Here is a 12,214-nt window from a genome sequence, read left to right as displayed (position 1 = left end):
CCCAGACTCACCCCCGGCACACGCAGAGCGAGCCCCGTCCCAGACCCCCCCCCCCACCCCCCGAGCGGGCCCCCCCCCCCCACCCCCCCCCCAGCACACGCAGAGCGAGCCCCGTCCCAGACTCCACACAGGTTCCACAGACTGACTGTGTGTTGTGTGAAGAAATACTTCATTTTGTGTGTTTTAAACCTGCTGCCTGTTAATTTCCTTTGGTGACCCCTAGTCCTTGTGTTATGAGAAGGAGTAAATAACACTTCCTTATCTACTTTCTCCACACCAGGCATGATTTTATAGACCTCAATCATATCTCCCCTTAACAGTCTCTTTTCCAAGCTGAAAAGTCCCAGTCTTATTAATCTCTCCTCACACGGAAGCTGTTCCATACCCCTAATCATTTTTGTTGCCCTTTTCTGAACCTTTTCCAAGTCCAATGTATCTTTTTTGAGATGGGGTGACCACATCTGCACACAGTTTTCCAGATGTGGGCGTACCATGGATTTATACAGAGGCAATAGGATATTTTCTGTCTTATCTATCCCTTTCTTAATGATGCTCAACATTCTGTTCGCTTTTTTGACTCCCGCTGCACATGGAGTGGATGTTTTCAGAGAACTCTCCACAACGACTCCAAGATCTTTCTTGAGTGGTAACAGCTCATTTAGACCCCATTATTGTATAGGTATAGTTGGGACTCACCCATGGAATTCGATTCCTGGTCCTCTCCACTGACTCCTGCCAGTTCCCAGCAGCGACACTGCCCCGGCTGGGGGAACCCTCCAAACTGCCCCTAGATCCCACTGGATTGAAGCGTCTCTGGTTCAGTGTCCTCTCTCCTGTCCCAGCCCCCTCTTCTTCCCCAGCCCCCCATTCTGCCCCCTCGCTGGGCAGCTCCCAACCGACCCCACAACCACCCTTCTCCTGGCTGATCACTCAAGGCTGCTAACGCAGAGACGCCAGCTGCCGGGCACTGCCCACCACATCTTGCTGCCCGGCCAGCCCTGGGGGGCACCTGGCTGGCTGCTGGTGGGGCTGTTACCTTTCGTGTCCTCATCCTCTATGGTGGTGTTGGTGCTGTCGGACGATTCCTGCGAAGACAGGCGGGAGGGAGAGAGACCAGAGAGCGCGTTAGGCAGGGCTGGGCCACGGTCACCCAGTGTCGGGGCCAGAGCCCCAGCACAACCCATGAGCCTCGTCCTGCGTCTGCCCCACAAGTGGCCCCTCTGGGCGTGGACGCTCAACAGCACTGTGATGTGGTAAAGGCAGGACAGCTTCGCAAGACAACCCCCTCCAGTACTCCTCCCCAGGCCCGGCAGATCCAGGCCCCCAACCCAAGTCTGGGGCCTTTAGGAAGTTATATCTGCCCCCTTCCCCTAGTGGGGCCTTAATTCCCCTCCGGGGTGAACGGGAGTGGCCTGGAACAGCTGTGCCCACGATGGCAGCCAGGCACAATAGTCGGCTGAAGATCTGGCCCCGTGCCCCTCACCGTGGTATCGGGGAGGGGAGCTGTGCTTGCCCTGAAGCTCCCGAGCGAGGCTAGCCCAGGGGGGACTCAGGCATAGCTCACGGTAGCCAGGTCTCTCTTGAGGCTCCCACTCATGCCTCCTGCCTGCAGCCCTGCCCCTCCAGCGCTGGGGCAGCAGGGAAGGATGGGGAACGGCGCCAGGGACCCCTCGCAGCACCAGGCAGGACTGCAGGGAGAAAAGCTGCCCTTTGACTCTGGGCCAACAGCCCTCCCCAGAACCCTTCCTTGGGCACCCACCTGAGCTCCATCCACTGATCAGGCTCCCGGCCAGCCCAATCCTGCGCCCCACCTTCCCCGCCATCAGCAGGGAGGCAGGAGCAGCATGCGGCCAGGGTCTTCCCCCCACAAGAGGCTCTGGGGATGGTGGGTGGATTGCAGAGCCCTCCAGAACGAAGGGAAAATGGGATCTGCCCTTTTGCAGACGCATTTACTTCAGGTGGACAGCAAACATTTCCCATCTCACTCCAGGCAGCTGGCGCCTGTGTTGGAAAATCCCTGTCGCGTCCCAACCCCAGGAACAATCCCAGCTCTGGCAGGGGGGTCCTGGGAAGATGTGACCTTAGCTGAGAGCCTGGAGGCCAGCCTGAGTCAGCACAGAAGGGGAAGGAGAGGCATCGCCCCAGTTACGGCACCTTCTGGTTAGTTTAACGCAAGGCCAATCTCCTGGGTTAAGGGGAAGGAACAGCTTGAGGGAGGGGTTTGCTGGGAGCCCTGTCTCGTTCTGGGCCCACTGAGGAGACCTGCTCTGAAAAGCGCTTCACAGCCTGTGCAGACAGGTATCACGCCAGCCCTGAACAGAGACAGCGACCGGCCCGTCTCGCTGCCGTCACGGGGTTGGGGGAAACCAGGTTTCCGTGGCACCTCCGGAGCAGCGTACGCCGTCAGCGCCAGGCTCTGAGTCGCACCAACGAAAACAGGCAGGAAGCGCCCAGGCGGGGCCAAGGCCTTGGCTTCGTGTCTAAAGGAAGGGGTCATCCAGGGGTGGGCCATCTGGCCACCAACGTATATCACTGAGCAGCGAAGGAGCCTGAATTCAAGCCAGTGCCCAAGGCTCCACCGCCATTACCAATGCTGTGAGCTAGCCAGTCCCTTCAGCAAACCTGTGCAGCTAGCCCCGTGCCCTGGCCTTCAGGAGTTGGACAAGACCCATTCGATCGCCTGGTCTTCCCCAGGAGCCTTTGTAACCATGCTGCTCTGTATGGAACACTATCACTCCGCGGCCTTGCTATTCATACCACGGCTTCCACGCTCGATTGTTAGGCAATCGCCAGCCCTCAGGCCACAAGGTGGTGTGGGACAATGGAGAACCAGACCCAAGTCCCGTCTATGCCCTGACACCAGTTGCCTTCCCTTAGAGTGACTGAGATGTAGCTAATTATGGAGCCGATCTGCCAGACTTGCACGGTGGGAACAAAGCCCTTTCCCCACCCGTTGGAGTAAAATTTTAAAATCCTCAAGCCACAGCTCAGCCAGGGAAAAGGCCCTTAAACCTCCCACCCCCTTCAACTGGAATAGAGACGCCACCTTCCCTCTGAGCGAGACCAGCTGCCAAGTTTGCTGTCTGGGGCAGAACAACCTGCATGGCAAGACCTTCTGGTGCCACCTGGACAATTAGACAAAAAGGTCTCTGGAGAAAATAGGCCAGGTCCTGCTTGTTCCACCTTCCCTTGTTCGTCCACTTATGGGGTGAGTAAAGCGGCTAAGAGGCTGCCTGCCTGCTCATTTTTCTCAGAATAATTTCTGCAATGCATGAAGGAGAACAAAATCGGGTTTGTGCTCCTTGTTGTTTCCATGTGATGTAGAAAGAAAGCCCATCTGCCCTGGAGTCTCTGTGGCGCCCGGCGACCTGGCCGGATTGTGACAGCACAAATCAGAGCAGTGAACTAAGGGGTTTTTTGGGCTGTTCAGACTCTTTACTTCAGGTTTGTTAATGTCTGTTTAACTCAAGCCATTCAGAAGCACCTGAGAGAAAGCAGGACTCTGTTGCAAATTCAAACAGATCCTACAGTTCCATCCTGCGTTGGCTCATAATCGCCATGGCAAAGACCTCCAGTGCATCTTCCGCCAACCCCAGTGCAGGTTATTTCTAAGATGGAAAAAAGCAGCTTTTGGGAAACAAGAATCCCGCCCCCCCTTTTCAGCCTTTTTTATCCATCCCAGAGAACCAAACCAAGGGCACAGACCTGGCCGTTGCAGGGCGCCTTTAAGAGACGAGCTCCTTAAAAACCAACTCCTCACGGCCGCTGGGTGACTGGTGTGTGGATGTAGGTGCCAGGCCCTGCTCCTTTTGTATTCCCCAGGTGGGGCAAAGGGAGCAGAGGTACAGCAGTGCCCTACCTGGGGACGTACTGGTCTCTGGTGGGCACACAGCTGCCAGGACTGGCCCCACCTTGATACACCGCCCGCGCTGGGGACATGCCGGCAGCTATGGCAGCATCCTGCTCTCCCGGCCGTCGACGCGCATTAGGAGTCGCTCCCCCGAAGTCCATGGGGCTGCGGTGAGGGCAGGGCGATGGCGGGGGAAGCAGGCTACGGCCCACGGGAGGTTCCCTGGAGCGCTCTCGGCTTGGGATCAGTCACCCCGCGGGGCGCCGGCCCCACAGACCGGGGTAAGGGACCCATCAGGCTATTTACAAAAGCTGCACAGGCAGGTGGAAAGTCCAGCCAAGGGGACACTGAGGTGGATATAGCGCTGGGGCAATGGATTAGCTCCTGAGGGCCCGATCCTGCACACCCTCTGCCGCGAATGCACTGCTCAGCGAGGCAGGAGGCTGCCGTGCCAGACAGCTGGGCCAAGCGGGCAGGAGGGGCCAGAGGGCAGGAAACTGCAAACTGTGAATCTGTCCCTACTGCAGCCGAACCTACTCCCCACCCGGCTCTGCCTGTGCCCCCTGCCCCGGGGAGTGGGGATGGCCAGATGCGCCGAGGGAATGAGTCGGAAGTCGGGGATGGAAAGGGATGCTCAATCCCTGCAGCGGAGAATGGGTGAGGACGAGATGCAGGCTGGGGCGGAGGCGGGGGCTGTGTGAGAGCAATGGATGAACGTGGCATGGAAGGAGTTTATCAGTCCTCAGCCAGTCCCAGCTCTGGGGCTGTCTGCTCACTTGCCTCTCCGTGGCTGTGCTCGGAGCCAGCTCAGGATCTCTGCTCTTGGACTGGCTTCTCTGGGGGCTCTCCACCCCCCTCCCTTACCGAGCAAGTGCCCCACTTCCAGCTGGATGCTGGTTGGGCCAGCGAACCCCCCACCCCGGATGGCCAGAATCCCCCAAACCCCGGTTCTGCGACCACAAACATGGCTCTAGGCCTGTTGCTGCGGGGTGAGGAGCACGCGGAGCGGCATGCACAGCAATACACCCTCCGAGAGGCAGCCAGTGCATGCTCCGAGCACGGAGCCCACTGCCCCCATGGGGCTCTGAACCCTGAGATACTAAGGCTGGAGCAGAATGGGTGGCAGAGCCCCCAGCTGGTATCTCCCCCACGACTTCAGGGGCGTTTGCGCCTGAGGAGGGGCAGCCCTTGTGGGGGTCATCACTTGCTGTTGGCAGCAATTCCGCAGGAGACCTGGTGGGAGCAAACAGCAAAACTCCCACAGACTGCACTGGGGGCCAGGTTCCCCCCAAGAGCCAGGGTCTACCCTCCAGACTGCTCTCCCACTGACCACGCTCCGTCCCCTTGAGCTCTGCAAGGAGGCCGATGCCCTGCAGACGCGTCTGCTGGGCCAATCTGCTGCCCTGGACAGCTCCCTAAGGGGCACCCAACTCCTGTTCTCTTACGCTCCAGAGAGAGACTGGAGCACACTAAGGAGGAAAAGCCTGAGCCCAGGCTCTGTCCCCAGAGGTGAGAGCGCACAGCTGTGTCAGAACGTAGCCAAGATCGCAACTGGGCCAAGGGCGAAGGAAAGACAGGCAGCAGTACCTTAATGCCGTCCGCGGGGTTATGGATAACGGTGGTTTGAGGCTCCTACGGAAGAGAGACAGAGGAAGGAGAAGAGAGACAGAAAGGAAGGAAAAAACAACACAGTAGTCGTTGGAAGAGAGGGAAAGACGGATCAGAAAACGGTGACAAGAACGTGAAGGGGAGGGGGGAGACGGAGGGGGGACAGACCCAGAAGAGAGCAGGGAGGGGGGAGGATGGAGGGAGAAAAGCAAAAAGTAATTAGTTCAGCCAAAGGCAAATGATTAAAAAAACAGAGAGTGGCAGAGTAAACCAGGAAGAAAGAAACGGGGTTTGGGGGTTGGGGCTGAATCTCCATGAATGAAACCGAATCACAGCCCAAGCCATGGCATGAGCATCTAGGCGAGGTGTGGGGGAATGGAGAGCGTGAAGCTGAAATTGGATCAGAGCCCTCTGAGGTGGGGGGCACGTCAGGAAGGAGGCAGGGCTACCAGCACCCCGATACAGGCGGCACCAGGGAGCCCTGCAAGTCCCTGTGAGCTCAAGAGCGGTCACGAGGGCAAGGCCAGCGCCATTCACAGGGAAGGGGCGCCCTGCTCCAGATGCCAGCGGGAAGGCAGCTAGTTGCCCAAGCATGGAAGGAACGGCCCTTTAAATGCGCCTGTCTCTGGGGAGTGCTCTCAGCCATCATCAGCCAGCCCAGGTCTCAGCCCTGAAGGAGCCTGGGTCCAGCCAGAGGGGAAGGGTCCAGCTGGGGGACCGTCTTTCCTGCAGCCTTGTGTTTGGGATGTGCGGCCTCCCCACCTCTCTCGCCACCCAAGGGCTTGCAGGTCGGCGGCACAGAGCTCTTACCTTTGCCAGAACACAGCGGGGGGGTCGCGAGATGGGTTTGCGTCCGGGAACTTTACCATGCGCTTACCTGGGAGGCTGGCAAAGTCCCCGTGTCTCATCAGCCACACAGCTGGTCTCTCTCTGGCGCCCATGTGGGTTCATATTGATGAAACAGGTATTGGAATGACCAGAAAACGTCTGGACCATTGAACGCTGGTGAGCTGCTGCCTGGCCTAATCTCACTTGTCATATGCCTGGTCCCCCCGTGATGTAATACTTGAGCGGCTGCATCATGAGCCTCGGTGAGTGTGCGAATCACCATGCAGGAGAGGGACACGACGGAGTGCAAAGAGCTGCTCTTCCACAGAAATTGTCACGCCCCCTTGGAAAGCAGAGCCCCATGGACACGGGACAGGCTACGGGGGGTGGAGGGGGGCGTGTCGTACAACTGGGAACTCCCCACTTCCAGATCATCAGCAAAAGGACTCAAGATCCTTGCGGCTTTTCTGCTCATCCCTGAAGACGAGTCTTGCAAGCAGACTCCTCCCATCGGCTGAGTTTACAGCTAAGAGCACATGGCAGGAAGGGGATAAGCCCTAGTTCCTTTGGTTTGGGGTTAGCTCCATGCTGCATGGACTCGGGGCAGGGGGGCAGGTGTTTCTAGACAGACGGCAAGAGATCCCCAGGCTGCGTTTAGCCCTAAAGGTCAAATCGAGCTTGCTCATTATAGAAGCCTTGCGATGGGGTGTCACCCCCGCAGGGCAGAGCAGGCTGTCAGGCAGCACCCGGGGGACAGCCTGAAAAGCTAACTGATGATGAGGGGCAGGCTGGGCTGGTACAAAGCCAGCAAGCTGGGAGCAGAAGAGGGCTGGCCGGGTAGGCTGAGAGCCAGGGCTTGGGCTGGCGGCTGGCTGGCTGAACGGAGCTGGAATCCAGGCTGAGAGGGAGAAGCAGCAAAGGATGACGAATAGCTTCAGATTGGGAAGAACAGAAAGATCTGTCTCTGAAGGGGAGGGAGCAGACGGGGATGGAAACACGAGTAAGGAAAAGGATCGACATCTTACGCTGATGCTGGGAGATGTTAATCCCTTGAAAACAGCAGAACGGATTAGGCGCAGTATCAGAGAGCTAGGATGAGCTCAAAGCCGGCAGGGTGGCCATTTAGTAGGAGAACATACACATGAGGAACAGGCTGAGAAACTTCTTAAAACTAGAATCTTATGTGCAATAAAAGTAATTTGCCAGCTACCTAAGTTTGTGACAGAAGCAAGTAGTATTGACCAGATAGCAAATGTGAAAAATCGGGACAGGGGGTGGGGGGTAATAGGATCCAATATAAGAAAAAGACCCCAAAATCGGGACTGTCCCTATAAAATTGGGACATCTGGTCACCCTAGAAGCAAGAGGGGTAACGTACAGGGTTCCACTAGGCATGGCTGAGGATGTAATTAAAAAGAGGATGGGGAGGATCCAGTGCTGATTAGCAGGAGAGGGGGAGACCAGAAGCCATCCACAGCTGTCTGAGTAACATTTAAAGCTGCAACGCTACCTGATAGGAACTCAACTCTGCTGGGTTAAACCATATACTTCGGCCCCTTTGCTGCCTGTCAGGGGAAAATGAGGGGCGGTAAATGTGGAGAAGTGCGGGGGAAGAACACAACTACAATGCGGCAGTTATAAACCCAGCGCAGCACACGGAGGGTGTGTGGCCGCAGAACAAGCTAGAGAGAGACAGAAAATTAAAACCATCCATAAAACATCCTAACACAAAATATTCGCATCGGAATTTGGAGGAGGAGGAAAACGAGCTGCTGGTACAACACCACGCAGTTCAGGGCAGGGAAGATGACATAAGGGGAATAGATGAAGACACACTGCTTGCAGGCAAAGAGAAATTTATAGCATTTATGACCAACGTGATTGATTGTAGTTTACAGAACAGGGAAGAAGACGACTGAAAGATTAAAAATGATAACCAAAGTGACAGAAAAGAATTTACAAAACCAACAAGGAGTCCGGTGGCACCTTAAAGACTAACAGATTTATTTGGGCATAAGCTTTCGTGGGTAAAAAACCTCACTTCATCTGATGCAACTGAAGAAGTGGGTTTTTTACCCATGAAAGCTTATGCCCAAATAAATCTGTTAGTCTTTAAGGTGCCACCGGACTCCTAGTTGGTTTTGTGGATACAGACTAACACGGCTACCTCCTGAGAGAAAAGTATTTGCATATGGGCAATCTCTCAATAGACCACATGAATGCAATTTTAAATGAAGGTAATAATGTAGTTTAAACAACACAGCGTTTTTTTTGTTGGAGGGCACATAGTTTAGTAACACATGGCCGGGAATGAAAGAACGCTGGGTTTGAAATGGAACACAACCCTGATGAGATATGTGTCTAAGAAACATGGTTAGTGAGAAAACTCATGTTTAGGCTTTCAGGATATGATGTAATCAGCCGTGACAGAGAAATGAAAAGAGGAGGAAGATCTAAGTTATGTTGGTATCGATGTGCAGAACTTATGTTTTGAGTACAATACTGTTGAGAATTCCTCTGCAGAATTATAACACCTTCATACAAATCTATAAAGTTTACAACCCAGATAAAAAAACGAGACAATCTAGAATTGGAAGAGTTAGTTAAGGGTGTCAAAAGCCCGTATATTATTTGTGGAGACCTTACTAGCCATATTGAATTATGGGGAAGCAGGAAAACGGACTATAAAACAGTTTCATTGATACGCCCAACCTGGTATTGCTCAATTCTGAAGGTTTCATTTGGTGGATGGGACTTTTTCATGTTTCGATCTGGGACTTGCAAGAAGCAATATGGCAAAGTAATGCAGCTGGGAAACTATAAAGAAGATGGAATGGGAAGTGATCACTTGCCTATGCTAATTCCATATCAAGGCCAAGGTAACGTTGAAAACACTGAAGGAATTCCTACCTGGAGGCTTAGAAAACCAAATTGGGGATGCTTTAAGAGTAGGTGTGCTGAGTATCCAAGTACCAATTCTGTAAGTGATAATCTAGAGGAATTTCATGATAATATAATAAAAGGAGCTGTAGCAGCAAGCAATCTAGCTATATGTAAGATATTGAACTGCCACAAACTCCAAAATTCAGTTCCCTGGTGGAACGAAGATTGTCAAGCTGCAGTTAAAGAAAGAAATACGGCATACAAACAAGCCAAAAGTATAATGAATAGCAAGGACTTCATGAACTATAAATGCTGTAAAGCAGTGGCACAAAGAACTATTAAAAAGGCAAAGAGAGATTTGGAGAAAGTATTATGGGGAATTGAACAAAGATTCCAAGGCTTCAGAGAGAGATAAACGAATGAATGAGATACAGAACAAAAACAGATTAGACCCGGACTTAGAGTAAATGATAAAGTCGAACGTTCTGACTCAGGAAAAAGCGGACATTTTAGCCAAAGAGTTCCAAAAAGCTAGTAGTGATGCAAAGCAAAGCAAAGAGTTTTGTGAACCCAAAAGAATGTTTGCCGAAGAAAACTGTAATATAAAGATGACACAGTGAATGAAAATTTCAGCATACTGGAACTCAAAAAAGCTAATAGACAAGAGCAAAACTACAGCCCTCTATAAAGATACCATAGGTAATGCAATGCTTAAGCACCTACTGGAAGGCAGCATAAGGGTTTCTTTTAAACGATATAATAATATCTGGGAAGAGGAATACTGCCGGCCGAATGGAAGCAAGCAGTGGTTATACTGATAGGAAAACCTGCTAAAATACGCACGAGACCTGATGCGTTGATCTATTCCGCAAAATGAAGGAAAGACTGAAAAATGAGAGCTTAGTAGCATGCTTGGGGAAAAAACGAAATTACGCACTATGTACAGAGCGGTCTCGGGAAAGGAAGCTGCACAGCTGATCATACTGTAAGATTAAAAAGAGAAATACAAACCCCCAGGAGGACCAGAGCGTTTCTGACAGCTGTCTTCTTGGACACCGAGAAAGCATGACATGCTGTGGAGGGAAGGCTTGCTGTAGAAGCTAGCCACGGTTGGAATAAGAAGAAGAAGGTTCAAGCGGGTAAGAGACTACTTAAGTAATAGAAGAACCATACAAGTAAAGATGGGGGCAGCTTTGTCAAATCTTTATAAACGAACTAATGGCTCTCCCCCGGGGGTGTTATCAGCTCAACCCCGTTTAACTTTATGACTAATGATCCCCTGGGGAGTATACAGGCAGGAATAGTTATTATCTGATTTGGGGATGACTGTGCGATATAGACCCAACATAGAAGGCTTCCGATAGCTGTGGAGAGAACCAATGAGACGCTCGAAGGGGATGTGGTTTCAAAATGGGGAGATATGCGGGGATTTAAGTTCTCACTTGCTAAAGCCAAGATCGTCCCAAAGAGGAAGACTGGGGAGGAACAGAACTTCTCTCTCTCTCTCTCTCTAGATAGGGCCCGTTGTTTTCAGTTTTTATTTTATTTAATTTCCCCCTGGAATTTACAGTGTTTATTACAACAACAAAAACAGGCAAAAATCAGTGCAAAAAACTACTAATAATTTTTCTGGGTAAATATCGGGATTTGTTTTGGTGGATGGAAAGACTGGGGGCGGGGGGAAAGCATTCAGTAGATTAATGCTCTGACTTCCGTTGATCGGTGTGGTTTGGTGCAGAACTAAAACAGAACTCAAAACACAATGCCACCTCCGAGGTTAAGAAAACAATAGATCTCATGCAATGTATTGTAGTTTCCTAATAAAACAAGTTATTTTTTATATAGCTGAATGATACAAAAGTAGGGTGAACATCAGAAAAAACAGAATAATATTTTTTGTAAAACCCAGGATTTTTTCGATAAAAATCGGTTTAAACTGAAAACAAAGGGGCTTATCTGTATAGAAAAAAAAATACAGGTAGCTCAACATTTGACATTCTTAGGAGCTATGTCCAACAGCAAGCTCACTTGGAAGGGTCACCTAGGTAATATCAAGATTAAATGTAAAGCTAGGATGAATCTGCTTCAAAGAATTGCTGGGAATGCTTGGGGTATGCCAAGCCTTTAACTCCACTTCTAACTCAACACTCGAACAATCAGAGCCGAGCCGAGCCCAAGCTCTGCAAATCGCAGGTGGTGTGAATATCACGATTCCGTTGTGTGGGCTGCAGGTCGCAACCGGAGAAATGCCTATAAATGGAAGGATGAAATTGTTAGATTTCACATTTTGGACGAAGGTTAATGGAAACAGAGAAGATCAAAGTACTCAATGAATAGACGAGGACTGCTGGGAATTAAGTAGAGAAGAAGTAAGTGGATGCCACAAACTCCCAGGGTCAAAAGGTGGGTAAAAGACTTGGGTGAAAAGGAAGGTCTGGATGAAATTAAAATCTATAGTCCTGGGAAATCCACCTACAGCTGGACGGTTGTGGACTGGAATGATAAGAACATAAGGATGAGCAGGGCTATCAAATATGACGACTAAGATTTCTGAATTTATACATAGCAAATGGGGCCAGCTTTGCTAAAGCTGTACTGACGGTTCCAGAGACAACAGCACGGGCAGAGTGGGAATGGCCTTGGTATCCCCGAATTTGGAATTAAGAAATCTAGGAGCCTAGCCAATTTTGCGGCTGTTTGATGGCCAAATTGATGGGTGTACTGTTGGCACTGACCTGGAGAAAAGCTGTATGCCCAGCTATGGCTGTTATCCTACCTGACTCTTTACTGGGTGTAACAGCGATTAGAAAGAAAGCCTTGGAAAGCAGGAATGACTTATTCAATGAAATATTGTTCTTAACTACAGAGATAGCACAATTGGGTGTATATATATATAGTAACAGTTTGGATTCCGGGGCGTGTTGGGACACTGGGCAATGAAATAGCAGATAAAGCCACAAAAACTGCCTTACAAAGTGAGGAGGTTGAGAAAACAGGACTTCAAAAGTTTGGTTAAGAGAGAACTTGCAAAGGAACGGGAAGTAC

General features: G+C 51.5%; 1 protein-coding gene across 3 annotated transcripts in view; it reads right to left on the bottom strand.

Annotated features, from left to right (window-relative positions):
- The window catches only part of CAMK2B (calcium/calmodulin dependent protein kinase II beta), a 75,987-nt gene that overhangs the window by 16,927 nt on the left and 46,846 nt on the right, over positions 1–12,214 (bottom strand). For 2 of the 3 annotated variants that reach the window (XM_029913042.1, XM_029913038.1), the window contains exons 12-13: positions 5,438–5,482; positions 1,037–1,085 (exon numbers count right to left, since the gene is read on the bottom strand). In XM_029913042.1, the coding sequence (XP_029768902.1) occupies positions 1,037–1,085; positions 5,438–5,482 (94 nt within the window). The remainder of the gene's footprint in view (positions 1–1,036; positions 1,086–5,437; positions 5,483–12,214) is intronic. The other variant, XM_029913046.1, reaches the window with a different exon arrangement.

This window comes from Terrapene carolina, unplaced genomic scaffold (assembly GCF_002925995.2).
Source record: "Terrapene carolina triunguis isolate 2854851 unplaced genomic scaffold, T_m_triunguis-2.0 Scaffold53, whole genome shotgun sequence".
In the NCBI taxonomy this organism is placed as follows: domain Eukaryota; kingdom Metazoa; phylum Chordata; order Testudines; family Emydidae; genus Terrapene; species Terrapene triunguis.
The sequence above is the reverse complement of the archived record's forward strand: the minus strand, read 5'-3'. Positions and strand labels throughout refer to the sequence as shown.